At 46.1% G+C, this 18,354-nt stretch overlaps 1 protein-coding gene across 1 annotated transcript; it reads right to left on the bottom strand.

Annotated features, from left to right (window-relative positions):
* Window positions 1-10,926: 10,926 nt before the first annotated feature.
* On the bottom strand, window positions 10,927-16,109 carry LOC105994822. Its single transcript, XM_013028465.1, is given in 8 exon segments — window positions 10,927-11,680; window positions 11,682-12,753; window positions 12,756-13,268; window positions 13,271-13,334; window positions 13,336-13,359; window positions 13,361-15,584; window positions 15,779-15,836; window positions 15,839-16,109. Coding segments are annotated over 8 exon segments (4,980 nt in total).
* Window positions 16,110-18,354: the final 2,245 nt, after the last annotated feature.

The following is an 18,354-nucleotide window of genomic DNA, read 5'->3' as shown; positions in this document are numbered from 1 at the left end:
TTTGAGTGATAAATTGAAAATAAAAGACTTTCCTACCCAAGCTAGCTTGATCTCAGTCTTCTGAATAACTAGGATTGCAGGCCTGAACTACTGACATCCAGCTTCTTGTTTTTTGAGACAGAGTCTCACTATGCATATTTTTTTGTCTGAGACTGGTACTCGAACACACTATGTGATGCTAGTTTTCACTCATTGGTTAGCACTCAACCACCTGAGCCACTCTTCCAACTATGCATGTTTTTGTTTTGTTTTGTTTTGGTGCTGGTCTTAGAGTTTGAACTCAAGGCCTGGGTGCAGTCCCTGAGCTTTTTGGCTCAAGGCTAGTGCTCTACTACTTGATCCACAGCTGTACTTCCAGCTTTCTCAAAGTTAATTGGAGATAAGAGTCCCACAGACTCAGTCTTGTCTTCCCAGACTGCCTTTGAATTGTGATCCTCAGATCTCAGGCTTCTGAGTAGTTAGTAGGTGTGAGCTACCAGTGCCTGGCTGAGGCTGGCAGTTATAAACATAGTAGCATAAATGGAAAGAAGGTCAGGAAGATTTGGAGTAAATCTCTAACTGAAAAAAACAATGAAGAACTGTAAGGATTGGGTGGCCATTTTATGGACACCACGTATTGGATTGCTGCCTTTTCTGAGGTGATTGATTCTTCATTAGTCAGCATGGTTTTGGAACTGTTTTTTGTTTTTGTTTTGTTTATGAGGTGTATGTGTTGTTTGTGTGTGTGCAAGTACTAGGGTTTGTACTCAAGGTCTCCATGCTGTCCTTTGGGTCTTTCTTATTCTTTTCTTTGTAAAAATTTTCAATTAAAAAATTACCTTTAAGTAGTTGTACAAAAGGGTTTCAAATTATCATGTTAGTTTATGAATACAACACATTTTTAAATATAAAAAATTTTATTGTAAGGGTGATGTACAGAGGGGTTATTGCTACATAGGTGAGGTTATGAGTACATTTCTTGTCGAACATTTTTACCCCCCTCATTTTCACCCACTTTTCCTCCCCCAACTTCCCTCCCTTCGTGTCCAGCAGTAGTAAAGTTCATGTCCAACATAGTATCTTGTGAGTATCATTGTTGCATTGGTTTACTCTTTGGTCTTTGCCTCATCATTTTGTTATTCCCTTTCCCTTTCCCAAATCAGATAAACATATATATATATATATATATATATATATATAGACACAGGGTACCAAAATAAAAAACAGTGACAACAGGGGATAAACCAAAGGTGGCAGAAAACAAAAAACAAAGAAAAAAGAAATGACTTCACACAGTACATTAACAACAACAATGACGACAACAACTGCAACAAAAAGAAAAATAAAAAAATCACTTGTTTCCATGTCTTGGAGTTCATAAAAAGCATAACTTTATATGGTCATAGTGTATAGTTATTCAGCTATTTTGGTCATCTGCTAGGACTATCTGAGACACACACAAATCATTACAAATGAGAGAAACCATAGAGCCTATGTTTCTTTGGGTCTGGCTTACTTCACTTAGTATGATTTTTTCCAACTCTTTCAATGGGCAAATGTCATTTTTTCTGATGGAAGCATAGAATTCCATTGTGTAATCCTTAGCAGAAAGAAAAGTGACGGAAGAATATCAATACCAAACTTCAAACTCTACTACAAAGCCATAGTAATCAAAACAGCATGGTACTGGCACAAGAATGGACCTGAAGACCAATGGAATAGAAATGAATACCCAGAAATGAATCCACAGATCTATAGCCACCTATAGAATGGAAGAAGATAGCCTCTTCAATAAATGGTTCTGGAAAAATTGGTGAAACACCTGTAGAAAATTAATGCTAGAACCATATATATCACACTGTATCAGAATCAACTCCAAATGGATCAAAGACCTCAAAATAAAAGCAGACACCCTGAAAACATTACAGGAAGGAATAGAAGAAACTCTAGGTCTCCTTGGCACAAGACAAAATTTTCTTAATAAACACCCAGAAACACAACAAATCAAAAAAAACGTTGGCCAAATGGGATTGCATGAAAGTGCATGGCAAAGGACATAGCTAGCAAGATCAATAGGAAGCCCAAAGATTGAGAGAAGATCTTCACCAGCCATACAATGGATAAGGGCCTCATATCTAAAATATACTTAGAACTCAAAAAACTAAATCCCCCAACAACAAATCCTCACAGAAACAACTGCCTGATTAATAAGTGGGCTAAAGACTTAAAGAAAGACTTCTCTGAAGAGGAAATAAGAATGGCCAATAGACACAGAAAGAAATGCTCAGCTTCTCTGGCCATAAAAGAAATGTAAATCAAAACCTCATTGAGATTCCACCTCACCCCATTTAGAATGGCTATAATCAAGAAATCTAGTAACAACAGATGCAGGAGGGAATGTGGCCAAAAGGGAACCCTACTGCATTGTTGGTGGAGTGTAAACTTGTTCAACCACTTTGGAAAGCAGTATGGAGGTACCTCAAAAGACTCCACATAGAGCTCCCCTATGACCCAGCAATCCCACTTTTGGGCATTTACCCAAATGATCACAAACAAGACCACACTAAAGCTACCAGCATGACTATGTTTATTGCAGCATTATTTACTATAGCTAAGATATGGAACCAACCCAGAAGCCCCTCAGTAGATGAATGGATCAAGAAAATGTGGTTTATGTATATACTGGAATTCCATGCCTCCATCAGAAAGAATGGCACTGCCCCATTTGTTAGGAAATGGAAAGACCTGGAAAAAATGATATTAAGTGAAGTAAGCCACACCCAAAGAAACGTAGGTCCCATGTTTTCCCTTATTTTCAATAACTAATGTATGTCTAGTACAAGCAGAAATGGTCAAAACCTATGTACGTATGACCATATAAGATGATGCTAAGCAAAATGAACCCTAAGATAGGGATACAAGAAGTTTTATCTTTCTGCCGTTGTTTTTAATGTACTCATAATGTACTCTGTGAATTTTATTGTTTCTTTTGTATGTTCTTCCCCATGGCATCACTCTTGTTTTCATTGTATTTCATGTGGTGCCCTGCATCTTGAATATACATTTTTCTAATTTAGGGAGGGGAAGGGAAATAACAAAATACTGAAACAAGGATACAGGATGACCCATTGTAACAATGAGATGTAAAAGACACTATATTGAAAATGAACTTTACCACTTTGGTGGGGGAGGAGTTGGGGAGGTGGAAAGGGAAGGGATGGTAGGGGAAAAACAAAGCAGGAGGTAACAATGCTCGATAGGAAATGGACTCATTGCCTTACTCGTCTAACTGTAACCCCTCTGTACAGTATCTTTATAATAATAATATATATAAAGAATTTCATTGTGGGGCTGGGAAGGTGACTCAGTGGTAGAGCGCTTGCCTTGCATGCATGAGGCCCTGGGTTCGATTCCTCAGCACCACATAAGCAGGAAAAAAAAAGCCGTAAGTGGTGTCATGTCTCAAGTGTGGTAGCGTGCTACCTTGAGCTGAAGAGCTGAGGGACAGTGCCCAGGCCCCGAGTTCAGGCCCCATGACCAGATCCAAAAAAAAAAATTCCATTATGCATATATACCACATTTTCTTGATCCACTCATCTACTGAGGGATATCTGAGTTGCTTCCATATTTTAGCTATGGTAAATAATACTTTAATTAACATAGTTGTGCTGGTAGCTTTAGTGTGGCCTTGTTTGCCGTAAATCCCCAGGTGTGGAATTACTGGGTCATGGGGGAGCTCTATGTTTAGTCTTTTGAGGAATCTCCATACTGCTTGAACTGGTTGAACCAGTTTGCATTCCCACCAACAGTATAGTAGTGTTTCCTTTTGGCCACATCCCTGCCAGCATCTACTATTGTTTTTTTGATAATGGACATTCTAACTGGGGTGAGGTGGAATCTCAGTATGGTTTTGATTAGTATTTCTTTTATGGCCAGAGATGTTGAACATTTCTTCTTGTGTTTATTGACAATTCTTATTTCCTCTCCAGAGAAATATCTCTTTAATTCTTTTTTTTTCCGGTGGTGGGACTTGAACTCTGGGCCTGGGTGCTGTTCCTCAGCTCTTCAGCTCAAGGTGAGTGCTCTACCGCTTGAGCCACAGCACCACTTCTGGTTTTCTAGTGGTTTATTGGGGATAAAAATCTCACAGCCTTTGCTGCCTGGGCTGGCTTTGAACCATGGTCCTCAGGTCTCAGCCTCCTGAGTAGCTAGGATTATAGGCATGAGCCACTGGTGCCCGGCTCTTTTTAATTCTTTAGCCACTTAATAATGAGGTGGTTGTTTCTTTGAGGATTTGTTATGAAGAGTTTAATTTTTTGACCTTTTGATATATTACTGATATGGGGGCCCTTGTTTTTTGTGTAGCTAGTGAAGATCTCCAAATCTGTAGGCTTTCTATTTATCTTTCTAGCTGTCATTTGTCATGCAGAAGCTCTACAGTTTAATGCAATCCCATTTATCCAGACTTTCTTTGATTTGTTGTGGTTCTGGATCTTTATTTAGGGAGTTTCCACCTGTGCTAAGGAGCCTTGCTCTATCCTCTATCTCTTCCTGTAATATTTTCAGGGTATCTGCTCTTGCCTTGAGGTCTTTGATCCATTTGGAGTTGATTCTGTTGCAGTGTGATATATAAGGATTTAACTTCAGTTTTCTACACATGTATAAACAATATGCCAACACCATTTGTTGAAGAGGCTGTGTTTCTTCCATCTGATATTTTTTGGCTCTCTTATCAAAGATTAAGTGGCCATAGGTCTGTAGGATCATATCTGTGTCTTCAATTTTATTCCATTGGTTCTCAGGCCTGTTCATGTGCCAGTACCAAGCTGTTTTTATAACTACAGCTTTATAATAAAGTTTGAAGTTTGGTATTGATATTCCTCAAGCACTGTTTTTCCTGCTAAGGATTGTTTTTGCTATTAGGAGTCTTCTATTATTCCATATGAATTTTTGGATTGCTTCTTCTATCTCACTAAAGAATGTTGTTGGGATATTGATGGATATTGCATCGAATTTGTAGATAGCTTTGGGCAGTATTGCTGTTTTTATGATGTTAATCCTCCTAATTCAGGAGCTTTGGAGGTTTTTCCACTTACCTAAATCTGCTTTAATTTCCTTTTTCATGTTTCTAAAGTTTTCATTAGAGAAGGTCAGGAAAGTGTATGCACAAGCCATCAGGCAATCCATGCAAAATATGGGGACAAAATATGGGAGGACAAAATATGGGAGGAGCCTTGTAAATAATAACCAACCTCTCAGAGGAGTCCATTAGATTCCCTCTGGGGACTTTCTTCAGATAGAGAAGGTTGCTACTTTCCTTTGTGACTTTCCTTTCACTGTCAACAGAAAGAAGGAAGGAAGGAAGGAAGAAAGGAAGGAAGGAAGGAAGGAAGGAAGGAAGGAAGGAAGGAAGGAAGGAAGGAAGATTTTGTCATACAAAGAAAGATTCTCAGTTGAGGCTGCAGATATTAGGAGTCAATGAACTGACCCAATTTACTAGTTTTTAAACATTGCAAAAATGAAATTTTCAGAATGACCAACTGTCTTAATTCAATTCCCAGTTCATTTGAAAAGGAATGTAAGCATAGTTAGATAGTATAAAATAAAAACAAACCAAAACATAAAGTCAGTTTACTAAGTCCCAACGCAAAATAAAAGATTATTTTACACGAGTCTTCAACCTGGAATAATCCTAAATTGGAGAGAAGAGTGAAGTACAGTAAGGATTAAAATCTAAAACTGTGAGCTGTTCAGACACTAGATTGGTGCCTGCTATTCACCTGTGGCCTGAGGTCTTCATGGTGAACCTGTCCTAATATATTTGGTATTGTATTTGGAGAGACAAGAGAGTGAACTGAGGATATTCTACCTCACCATTTCTCTTTGTTCTCTATAGAAGTCATGTATGAAGGAATGACCCCCCCCCCTACTTTCCCAGGTGCATATAGATACCAGGCAACCCACCAAAGAGAAGTGCAGACTGACTCCAGCATGGCAATCTATCTAAGCCTGGCTGTAAATGCTCCCCAGATCCTTCGTCCTAATGGCTTTTTGATCAACCAGTGCTGCCTCCTTGCTCAACCCTCATAAAACCCAGCTTCTGTCTCAGCTGGAACACACAGTCTCCAAGCCTGCGGGAAAGTTGTGTCCCTCGGTGCTCTATCTCAATAAACAGTCCTCACCTGTGGAAGTTGAGTCCCGCCTGTTTCCTTCCATGTTCCTAACAATATGTCTTTCTATTTATGGTGTTCTTATAGACAACTGTAGAAGTAAATTTATTTAACTAAGACATCTCAAAGTTAAACCTTCATTAAACACCACGGGGCAATGGCTGGACACACAAAGTCATGCTTCTAAACTCACAGAGAGATCATGAGAAAGGGAACTGTTAGGTAAGTACAGATAAAATGTGAAAGACCTATTGTTATGGAAAATTAGTCTGCCAAGAGACACTCAGAGAAGTAGGAGAACTGATATTATGCCAGGGGGCCCAAAGCGGTTTCTTCTCCAAACTCAAAGCCCTGGCTCCAAAATATATAGGGTTTAAGTAAGGAGTTTTAGGTTGGGGGACAGGAGGAGGGATGTAGATGTGGGGAAATTTTGTTGGTTAAGGTTGCAGTTTTCTGAGAAAATAGAGCTCACACTCTGGGGTCAAGAGATACCAATAGGAATTTAAAGCCATCTGGGGTTCAAGAGATAACTGGCAATTTACAACCACTGCACTCCTAGGATTCAGTGATTAACAGCCATCTTGGCAGTTTCCCACAATTCTAGGGGATCTTGGAAGGTAGCACCAGCCATGGCTTTTATTTAGAATTCACATTTTGATAGATCTGGGAACTACCTGTATGTTGTGTTTTACCCCCCCTCCCCAAAGCACTATCACATGGCTGATAACAAGTGTACCCTTTTGGCATTTCTTGTTGCCATAGTGTCTTGGGCTTTTGTTCAAAGACTTCTTTTCATAAATGCCCAAGGTTTCTTCTTAATGAAAAGAGCCAGAGCAATGCATATACAAGTCATCAAGCAATCATTGCAAAGCCCAGGTGAACAGATCTGGGAGGATTGTAAACCCCCTCCTCCCCCACACTATAAGAAGACTCCATTATCCTCTTTGGGCCTTTTTTTTTTTTTGTCGGTCATGGGGGCCTGAACTCTGGACCTGGGCACTGTCCCTGCACTCTTCAGCTCAAGGCCAGCGCTCTACCACTTGAGCCATAGTGCCACTTCTGGTTTTCTAGTGGTTTATTGGAGATAAGAGTCTGGGGGGTGGGGAGTGGGAAGGGATGGGAAGGGGAAACAAAGGAGGAGGCAACAATGCTTGATAAGAAATGTACTCATTACCTTGCTCATGGAATTGTAACCCCTCTGTACGGTATTTTCACAATAAAAATAAAAAAGAAAAAAAGAAAAATAAATAAATTAATTAAAAAAAAGAGTCTCACGGAGTTTCATGCCCGGGCTGCCTTTGAACCGAGAGCCTCAGATCCCAGCCTCCTGAGTAGCTAGGATTACAGGCATGAGCCTCTGCTACTTTTCTTTTTGGCTTTTCACTTTCCCTCCTCACCAGTTTTCCACCAGTCTTTATTTCCTTCTCTGCCCGGGGGTTTATAGGCCATGGGAATTTTCTTTATCCACTCCAAGTCTTCTTGGGAGTACTGAGGCTCAGGAGGCAAAGCTTGTGGCCCTGGGTCTACTAGAGTCAGTACTTCCGCTTTGGGCTGGAGGGCCGCCTCCTTAGTTGGCTGATTGGCCAACTTATTTCCTTTGGTTATTGAATCCATTCCCTTTTGATGGCCAGGGCAGTGCATAATGGCAATATTTGCTGGTTCCCAAAAGGCCCGGATGAGGCTTAAAATTTCTTGTTTGTTTTTAATATCCTTTCCCTCAGCTGTCAGCAGCCCCCTCTCTTGGTAAATGGCTCCATGCACAGTGGCAAAAGCATACCGACTGTGTGAATGTTTAGTCTCTTCCCTTTTCCCATTTGTAAGGCTTTTGTTAGTGCCACTAGTTCTGCTCTTTGTGCAGACATTCCCTGGGGGAGTGCTGCTGCCCACACTATCTCAGTGTCCGTGGTGACTGCTGCACCCATGTACCTTTTTCCATCTCGAATAAAACTGCTGCCATCTGTGAATCAGGTATACTCAGCATGCGATAGTGGCGAGTACAAGTCTGGCCTCTTTTCCTTGGCTCGGTCTCTCTTTTCATGCTCAATTTCATGTTCTCTGTCTTTCCTTTCTTGTCTTTGCTCCTCTGTCTCTCTCTTACTGCAAACCTTTTCCACTGTGGCTACTAGATCCCTAATAGACTTTTCACCAAGTTTGTCTAGAGCCTGCAACTTTCTCTTTATGTCTGGTGCAGCTTGATTTATATAGGCAAACATAATCATCCGAGCCAACTCCTGGGTCTCAAGATCATATGGGGTGAAAGACCCCAGACTCCTAGGGTACTTTCGTCTACGGGAGGGCGCCCCAGAAACCAAGACTCCAAACCAGCAGATGCAATAAGCAAGAGGAATTTATTTGGCGTTTGCGCAAACGGACTCTCTGCCCTGGTCAGTTAGAGAGCCCCGAGCAGCGGTTACAAGCATTTTTAAAGGCAAAAACCACAGGATTAGCATAAGACACCAGGTGCTCCAGGATTGGCCCAATTTAAAAATCACCATGTACTCCAGCAATCATTTTGTCACGCAGGAAATTTTGTAACACTCGTCGTAAACTGGTTGGCTCAGGGCAAATCTAGGGGGAGCGGTCACCCTGGAGGGGAGTTCACATAGTTACAGGCTTGTGATTGGTTGACATTTGACCTAGTTTGCTGGACTGGCCAGATGGTCCTTATCTTGGGTCCCATTTGGGGAATTTCCAAACAGGAACTTAGAAGAACATACTCGTTTGTTCTTTATCTAAGACTGCAGACCTTGTCCCAGGGCCGGCATCTGGACTCTGAAACTTTTTACTTATTTCCAGGGAGGGGAAGGGTCAGTGCTAGCACAAGCAAGTTTACAGAAGCAAAATCAGCAGTTAGCAATTGTAAAATGTAACTCTAATTTTTAATCTTTCATTCCCTCCTTTTTCTTTGGACTAATTTTAATCTTAAAATTTAGGGTATTGTTGGGTTAATACCATGGCCTGTATAATGGATAGCCTTTCTCGGATAAACTGTAACAGCCTGTTGAGAATGCAGGGGCCAAAAGTAAGAAGCAAAAGTAAGACGATGATGGGCCCTGCTATCGCAGACAGCAATGTGGTGAGCCAGGGGGATTTGGACCACCAATTTTTAAACCAACTGGCTCTGGCGGCCTTTTCCCATTTTTGCTCCTCCAGTCGTTTACGAAGCTTGGCCATGGAGTCACGCACTACCCCGGTGTGGTCAGCATAGAAGCAACATTCTTCTTTTAGGGCCGCACACAATCCTCCATCTCTAATGAAAACTAAGTCTAGGCCTCTTTGATTTTGAAGCACAACCTCGGACAGGGAGGTGAGGGAGGTTTCCAACGCAGAGATGGATTTCTCTATCCCCTTTAAATCCTCTGCTATAGCGGCCTTTAGCTGTTTCATGTGTTGGTACCCTTCCACATAAGCAGCACTCCCCACTCCTGCCCCCGCTATGCCGGCTGCTGTTCCCAATCCCATGAGGACAGCTAAGGTTATGGTGACAGGTTCCCTTTTGTATTGGTGGGTCAGGCCCTCCACCTGTTCTTCAAAAGATGGGGAGTCATGATATATAACCCGAGGGTACAGATGTACTAGAACACAGAAACCAGCATGGCTTATCAGCATTGGTGAGACACAAGGGGTCAAGTTGGTGTTACAAGCCCACCATCCCCCGTCTGTGGGTACTAGGTATTTGCCTGTAATAGCCGCAACCTTTTCTGTGTGGGCACAGAGCTGGCTCTTTTCAGGAGGTGGTGTACCAAGGCATAGTCCCTGTCCTCATACCTCAGATAAAGTTAGTTTGCTGGCACCTTGCCATCCCCAGGGGCATGAGTCAGTGTTGTGGTAGGTACCGTTGTAGGCTGTTCCTTCATAATAAGGGGGTGCCTCAGAAAGGCAGAGCCAACAGGACTGAGTGAGGTCGCTTTTGGTGGATTTGAAGGCAGAGTAGGCTCCCTTAATCAGATTGTATAAGGGGGGCATCAGAGGCGCACCTGGGTCGGTGGTGGCCCACGGGAGGGGGCGGTTGGGTGGCCGGTTTTGGAAAAGGGGCCTTTTCTTCAGGGCGGGGTTAGGTCCTAAAAGGAGGGGGTTTATGCTTTCCAACATATCCGAAGGCTGATAGTCATAAGTCTGCCATCGTCATAGTCCCGTGTGCACAGCCTAATCCCCCAGGTAAGTCCGGTCCCCCAGCCCAAGTTAGGCACTTTTCCCTTAGCAGTGAATTTTACAGTAAGTCTTACGCACCACTGGTAGCAGTTTTCGTCTGTACAGCTCCCTTTTCCCCCTGGCCCACTGGTCCTCTTGACCGTTATGTAGTCCCAGGAGGAGGAGGGGTTCCAGTAGGTGTCACCAGTGGTCTCGCAGTCCCAGGCTTTACAAAAATACTCTTCTTCCCTCCCGCATTTGTATATGAGGGAGGGGTCCCGATGTGTGCCTGGACAGGCATAGATCGGGAAGCCTTCCCCGGCGCCTGACCCCCAAAGTGCTGCGAGCCTACTAATAATAGGTACGCAGAAGTTTGGTTCTATGTTGGGCCACCATGTCCAGAGAGGGGCTACATTGGAGGTAGACCAAATCACACCCCCATGCTCATTTACTACCTGCCACGTCTGGTTTTGGGGAAAGTGTGGGTTTATGCCTGCGAGGGGATGGACTCTCTGTCCCCCCGCTACTGTCAAGGTCACAGCAGCAAGGAATATTAAACAGTTTTTAAAAATCTTATCTTGAGAGGGTTTTGAGTGCGCTGCAGCTTCCATTTGGATGGCTCGGTGGGGTCCTTGCTGTCTCCATGCTAAGCACGCTTGACGTGGGAGGCGTGTATCCAGGCGGCGCTCCCGTCTACCTTTAGCGAAGTAGGTGTGGTCAGCAGCACACTGTATGGGCCCTTCCACCGTGGCTCGAGGGCCCTGGATTGGTGTCTCCTCACGTACACCTCGTCACCAATCTGGAAGGGGTGTGGGAAGGTAGAACTCCCAGCTGTGTAAGCAGCGGCCATGGGTTTCCACACCTGTCTCTGGATGAGTTGCAGAGCTCGCAGCCACGCCTGTAAACTTTGGGTATTTGCAAAAGAATCAATGGCAGGGTCAAGGAAATCTGCTATGGGAGGGGGTCCCCCATATAGGATTTCGTAGGGAGTCAGTCCATGGCTTGCCGGAGTGTTCCGAGCTCTAAACAGGGCCATGGGAAGGAGTTGGACCCAGTCTTTAGTGCCAGTTTCTATGGCTAATTTAGTTAGGGTCTCTTTGATTGTTCTGTTCATCCGCTCTACCTGTCCTGAACTTTGGGATCTATAGGCACAATGTAATTTCCAATCTATCCCCAAAAGCTTGGCCACCATCTGACTTACCTGGGAGAGGAAAGCAGGACCATTATCTGATCCTATTACCTTAGGGAGCCCAAATCGAGGAAAAATCTCTTCCAAAATCTTTTTGACTACCACTTGTGCTGTCTCTTGTTTGGTGGGGAAGGCTTCTGTCCAGCCGGAGAAGGTATCTACAAAGACTAGGAGATATTTAGCTCCGTATTTGCCAGGCCTGATTTTGGTTGGTGCCGGGTCATTCTCCTCTCATTCTGACTCTGGCGGGTGCTTGGAATCGGCCTGCATTAACCTTGGCGCAGGGAACACAAGAGTCTATAACCTGCTTAATTATGCCCGATAGATCTGGAATGTAATGAAACTGCTCCTCTCTCTGTAAAAGAGTCTCTAGCTTTTTGTAACCCAAGTGGGTCCACCTGTGCAGGTAGGTGACCAGCCTCCTCACATCCTTCTGAGGCAATATAGTCCTATTTTCATATTCCCAAGTCCCGATCGAGTCATTAAAGGTTGCCTTTAGCTTTTTGGCCATCTCTATGTCCTGATCTGAATACTGGAAGAGAGGTTGTTTGCTTGGCTGTCGTTCTCGGGATGTGGCCAAGGCAAGGGTTTGGTTTTGTAAGGCCACCGTCTTAGCAGTCTCATCTGCCATCCTGTTCCCTACCACTACAGGGTCCCTCCCCACCTGGTGACCCGGACAATGGATGTTGCTCACCTTTTTAGGTAGGAAGAGGGCCTGCAGGAGGTCTAGGATTTCCTTTTTGTTTTTATTGTCTTTTCCCGCCGAAGTTTACAGGCCTTGCCTCCGATAAATCTCTCCATGGACATGTGTGGTAGCAAAAGCATACCGGCTGTCTGTGTAAATGTTGACTTTCTTTCCCTGGGCCTCTGTCAACGCCTGCGTCAGGGCGATGAGTTCAGCCCTCTGCGCTGAGGTTCCAGGCTCTAGGGCCAATGCCCAGATGACTGTGTTCCCATCTACCACTGCTGCCCCCGCCTTTCGCTCACCGATATGCAGGAAACTGCTCCCATCCATGTACCAGGTGTGTTCAGCATCTGGTAGGGGTTGGTCTGTCAAGTCCTCACGGGTCCCGTGCACTTCCGCCAGGATTTGATGACAATCATGTTCGATGGAGAGGTGAGAGTCCAAGTCCGGGAGTAGAGTTGCTGGGTTGAGAGAGACCGTGGCCCCGAACCGAATCCGGTCGGGATTTAACAGCATTGCTTGGTAATGGGTGATCCGAGCGTTTGAAAGCCAACGGTCAGGGGACTGGCAAATAACTGTCTCTATGGCATGGGGGCCGTCACCATCAAGGGCTGTCCCAAGGTTAGTTTATAAGAGTCTTTTACCAACACGGCCACAGCTGCAATGATACGGAGACATGGGGGCCATCCGGCCGCCACACTGTCCAGTTTTTTTGAAAAGTAGGCCACCGGTATTTTCCAGGGCCCTAATTTTTGGGTCAAAACTCCTTTTGCAATTCCCTGTCGTTCATCCACATATAAAGTGAATGGCCTGGTCACATCCAGGAGGCCCAAAGCCGGAGCTGATAATAAGGCCTTTTTGATTTGATCGAAAGCTTGTTGTTGCTCTTTTTCCCACCAAAAGGGGGCATTGGCCCTGGTAAGGGGATACAGAGGGGCTGCCAATTCAGTGAATCCTGGTATCCACAAGCGACAAAATCCAGCACTTCCCAAGAACTCCCTCAGGGCCTGTGCGCTTGTGGGCGGCGGGATCTGGGTGATGGCTTGTTTAAGACTCTCTGTTAGCCACCTCTGCCCTCCTTCCAGCTTACAGCCTAGGTAAGTCACTTGCCTGCACAAATTTGGGCCTTTTTGGCTGAGGGCCTGTACCCTAACTCCCCTAGCCTCTTTAAAAGGGCCCCCGGTACCTTTTAGACAGTCATCTACATACTGTAGGAGCTAGGAGCAGGTCATCTACATACTGTAGAAGAGTGAACTGAGGATGGCTGACTCTGAAATCGGCCAGGTCCTGATATAGAGCCTCGTCAAACAGGGTCGGGGAGTTTTTGAATCCTTGTGGTAATCTCGTCCACGTGAGCTGTCCTGAAAAACCTGATTCTGGATCTCACCACTCAAAAGCAAAGATTGGCTGACTCTGAGGACTTAGTCTCATGCAGAAGAAGGCATCTTTTAAATCTAGCACTGTAAACCATGTGTGGCTCGCGGGCAGCATACTTAGTAAATTGTAGGGATTAGGCACCTTAGGATGCTGGTTTACTTCTCTCAAGTCCTGCACCGGACTGTAGTCTCCCATCCTGGGCTTTTTGACAGGCAATAAGGGGGTGTTCCATGGAGATTGGCATGGTTTTAGGATGCCCAATTGTAGCAGCCTTTGTATATGCAGCCTAATTCCATTCTTGGCTTCCCTGCTTAGTGAATACTGAGGTATCATCACCGGGGTAGCTGAGGGCTTAAGTCCAATGACCAGGAGAGGCTGGTTTGTAGCCAGTCCCATTCCCGCTGTCTCCGCCCAAGCCTGGGGAAAATCTGACAACCACTGGGGGTCTATTGAGGCTGGCTGAGGGCTTTCATGTAATCGATATTCATCCTCCAGGCACAAAGTTAGGACTTGGAGGGGCTGTCCTTGGGGTCCCCTAACGGAGGCTCCTTTTTCTTGGAAGTGAATCTGGGCTCCTACTTTTGAGAGGAGGTCCCTCCCCAACAATGGATAGGGGCAGTCCGGAACCAGGAGGAATGAGTGAGTGACTAACCCCGTTCTGAGATGCACTTTCTGCTCAGTCGTCCATGGGTACAGTTTTCCTCCCGTGGCCCCCTGCACCCAGGATGTTTTAGAACTCAGGGGACCTTTTGTTTGGGTCAGGACTGAATGTTGGTCACCGGTGTCAACCAGGAAGGTTACTGGCTGGCCCCCCACTCGAAGGGTTACCTGGGGCTGGGGGGGGGGCTCCTGGCCCTGACTGCCCTAGTCTTCATTATCCTGTAGGGACAATACTTGTGCCGGTCTTCGGGGTCCTCTCATTTGCCCCTTTTTCTTGGGGCAATCCCTGATCCAGTGCCCTATTTTCTTGCAAAATAGACACTGGTCATGGCCTACTTGAGGTCTCTTTTCATCTCCCAGGCCCCTACCTAACCTAGCTCCTCTCTCTTCTGGCTGTCGCACCTTGGTGGCCAAGATTTTACTCAGCTCTTTAGTGCGCCTCTTGTCTCGCTTGTCCTCTCTGTCCTCCTGCTCCTTACGCAGTCTTTCTTCCTTTTCTTCCTGTGTCTCTCTTTTATTAAAAATCTTTTCCGCTTCCTTGACTAAATCCTGCAAGGTATACCCCTGAAGCCCCTCCAACTGCTGTAGCTTAGTCCAAATGTCTGGGGCTGATTGCCTGATAAAGGACATGATATCGGACTGTCTATCTGCAGCAGATGGGTCAATGGGCGTATACATACGATATCCTTCCATCAGCCTCTCTAAAAATCCTGCAGGTGTTTCCTCACCCCCCTGTATTATCTCACGTACCTTGGCCAAATTGGTGGGGCGCCTTCCGGTCCCTTTGAGACCCGCCAACAGAACCTGGCGATAAAGACCGAGCCGTTCCCTACCAACTACCGTATTGAAGTCCCAATTAGGGCGGGTCAACGGGAACACTTCATCCATTTCATTAGGCAACTGCGTCGGTCTGCCATCCTCTCCTGGAACATTTTTGCGAGCTGCTAGGAACACTCACTGCCGTTCCTCCGTGGTAAGGAGAGTCTGTAAGAGCTGCTGACAATTATCCCAAGTGGGCTGGTGGGTTAGCAGAATGGATTCAATCAGGGCTTGAGGGTCTTGGGAAAAGGATGGGTTATGGGTTTTCCAATTATATAAGTCTGAAGCAGAAAAGGGCCAATACTGAACTTGACTGGCCACTGTCCGGAGGGGAAAAGCATGGGCTGTCCAGACCCCCTCGCTCTCCCCACCTCGATCGCGGCAGAGGCATAAACGACTGCTGGGAGGTGGTGAGGCCGCCCGAGGCGGCAGGGGCTCTTGGGGTCCCGTCTCTGGCTCAGTGGAGTCCGGGGAGGGAGCAGGTGGGGAAAGGGAGCCCTCTTGTGAGCCCCTTTGTTCTTCTATCGGAGTGGGCTGAGCATAAGGTGGGGGGGGTCCAACATCGGTGGGGAATCTAACAGTAGCAAATCCGCCTGATTATCAGATAAAACAGGGGGAGGTGAGAAGGGGGAGGAGGAGGCCTTAGCTTTAAACTCGGACAATTCTTTTAGGGGGTAGAGGGAGGATGAGGGTGGAGGAAGAGGGGCAAGGGGAGAGGACAGAGGCAGGGGTATGGGTGGAGAAGGGGCAGAAGGGAGAGGGACAAGCAGAGCGGGAAGAGGAACGGGCGAGTGGGAGAGGAAGGGCTCGATCCACTTTGGGGGTCTCGGGCAAGATCCTCCCAAGTGACTATGTAGGGGACCTGATCAGGGTGTCCATGAGGACCTGGCCGAAAAACTCGAGCCTTCACCTGTAAAAGAACATCGAAATTGAAAGAGCCATCCTTTGGCCACTCTACGTTACGAGCAGGCCACTCTGAAGAACAGAAAGTAATCCATTTCTTTTTCCGGACCTCCAGTGACAAGTTGTGGGCCCGGGCTGTAACATCTTTCCAGTGATCTAAAGTAAGACTTAAGGGGGTTGTTAATTGTTGCCCCATCCCTTTAATGGCCACAAAACAAATAACAAAGACACCTAACACTGAACAGAGACAGAAAAACCCAGACAAGCGCTGCGTGGCAGTCAGACGACTGCAAACAGAAAAAGCAACTTCAGATGGGAGTGACCAACCATGGCTAAACTCCCTGGGAAGGAGAGAGACTCAAGTCCCCTCCCTCCTCACGGGAAGGAGAGAGGCTTCAAGTCCCCTCCTTCTTCACCTTACCTCAGGGCACGTCTGCCCGAGATGGGCCAGGGGTTTCAGGGCACATCTGCCTCCCCCACTGGCCTCAATACAGACCCTGCACAGGCACTTTTCTTTGGATCCAAGAGTGCAGAACACAGAACACAGATAACAAACACGGAAGACGCAGGCCGTTAGAGCTCTTTCTTACCTCCAACTGGCCTTGGAATTTGGGTCTAGGGGCACCGTTATCCCGGACGAGCCCCCAACTGAAAGACCCCAGACTCCTAGGATACTTTCATCTATGGGAGGGCGCCCCAGAAACCAAGACTCCAAACCAGCAGATGCAACAAGCAAGAGGAATTTATTCAGCTTCCATGAGCCGCTCAAGATATGCTGCCGGACTTTCACTTCCTCCCTGTCTAACATCATAAACTTTGGCCATATTAGTAGGTCGGCAAGCCGCCACCTTGAGACCTGCCAACAGAGCCTGGCAGTAGACGAAGAGTCGCTCCCTACCTTCAACCGTATTGTAGTCCCATGTTGGTCGGATCTCAGGAAAATAGGCAGCGATCAGGGCAGGATCCGTGATGGGCGCTCCTGTGGGGCCAGGAATATGTTTCCGGGCCGCCTCTTGGATACAGTCTCTTTCTTCAGTGGTAAAAAGTACCTGTAAAACCTGACTGCAAGCATCCCAAGTGGGCTGATGAGTAAAGAGTATAGTTTCAAGCAAACCAATTAAATCCTGGGGTGTCTCAGAAAAGGGGGCATTTTGGGTGCGCCAATTGTATAGATCACTGGTAGAAAATGGCCAAAATTGGAGTTGCTGTTGACTATTCACATCCACAGGACCTATGGCGGGTTGATCCCATGGCGGCATCGAGTAACTGGCCCCTCAGAAACTTTAAGGGCAGGTGCCGAGGGTTCTATAGTTCCCTCTTCCTCTTGATCATTCTCAGGTTCTGCAAAAGGAACCTGGGAAGGGGAGTATGGGGGAGGAAACATTTCTTCTTCCAAGTTATCTCCCTGAAAAACCAGGGGTACCTTTTCTTTTCCTCTTTCTCAGTTTCTTTTTGTAAGTCTAGGGGGCTAGATGGAGTGTTGCCCATTATTTCCAGTCCCGTCAGTCGTTCAGTCCAAAAAACAATAAACAGTACAAACAAGACACACACAGGCCTGACATTATGAAAAAAAAGCTTACTAAGTGGATATCTCCCAAATTGGTCTGCTGACTCCTGTAATGGGACACCCACACCCCACAGCAGAAGGAGCAGACCCACAGTGGGCGAGTTGGGCCTCGGTACCAACCCTCGCCCCACAATTCACACGGGCGAGGTTCCAAGGACCCCTGTCCCACATGACAGGGTTCCAAGGACCCTGCCCCACATGGCGGGGTTCCAAGGACCCCTGACCCACTTGGCAGGGTTACCTCCACCCCACAAGAGGATCTGGGACGTCTCCCAGTTCCTCCAGGGTTGTCGCGCAAGCGCGTCTGCTTCGACAACCCTTTACGGATTGGAGCGGCTGTCTTCACAAGGGAAAACGAAAGTAAAACAGACAAACGACAGGACAAGACAAATTAACAAAGACAGCGCTGTTTTACCTTTGGTGTCTGAGGTCTCGGGGGTCTTTGGGGGATATCCCGGACGAGCCCCCACTAATATGTTATGCCAAGGTCCCAGGACCCCCCCACAAGAAGACCACTGAGAGTCAGACTTTATAGCTGTTTTATTTAAACAGGCTGCAGCTCTGGCCTCGTCCTACACTCCAACACAGCGGAGCCTAGGAGGAGAGCCCCGAGCTAAGCATTTGCAGGTCTTATATAGGCACACAATCAACCAGGTGTTGCTTTGCTAGACAGAAACAAGCAACACGTGGTGGTCACTGCCTCAAACTTTAACCTTTCACTCATTACCTTGCCCATGGAATTGTAACCCCTCTGTATGGTATTTTCACAATAAAAATAAACAAGAAAAAAAAATAAATAAAATTTTAAAAAAGAGTCTCACGAAGTTTCATGCCCGGGCTGCCTTTGAACTGAGATCCTCAGATCTTAGCCTCC

The sequence above is a fragment of the Dipodomys ordii genome, unplaced genomic scaffold, assembly GCF_000151885.1.
Source record: "Dipodomys ordii isolate 6190 unplaced genomic scaffold, Dord_2.0 Scaffold110, whole genome shotgun sequence".
In the NCBI taxonomy this organism is placed as follows: Eukaryota; Metazoa; Chordata; class Mammalia; order Rodentia; family Heteromyidae; genus Dipodomys; species Dipodomys ordii.
Note: the sequence above shows the minus strand (reverse complement) of the source record. Positions and strands in the feature narration are given on the sequence as shown.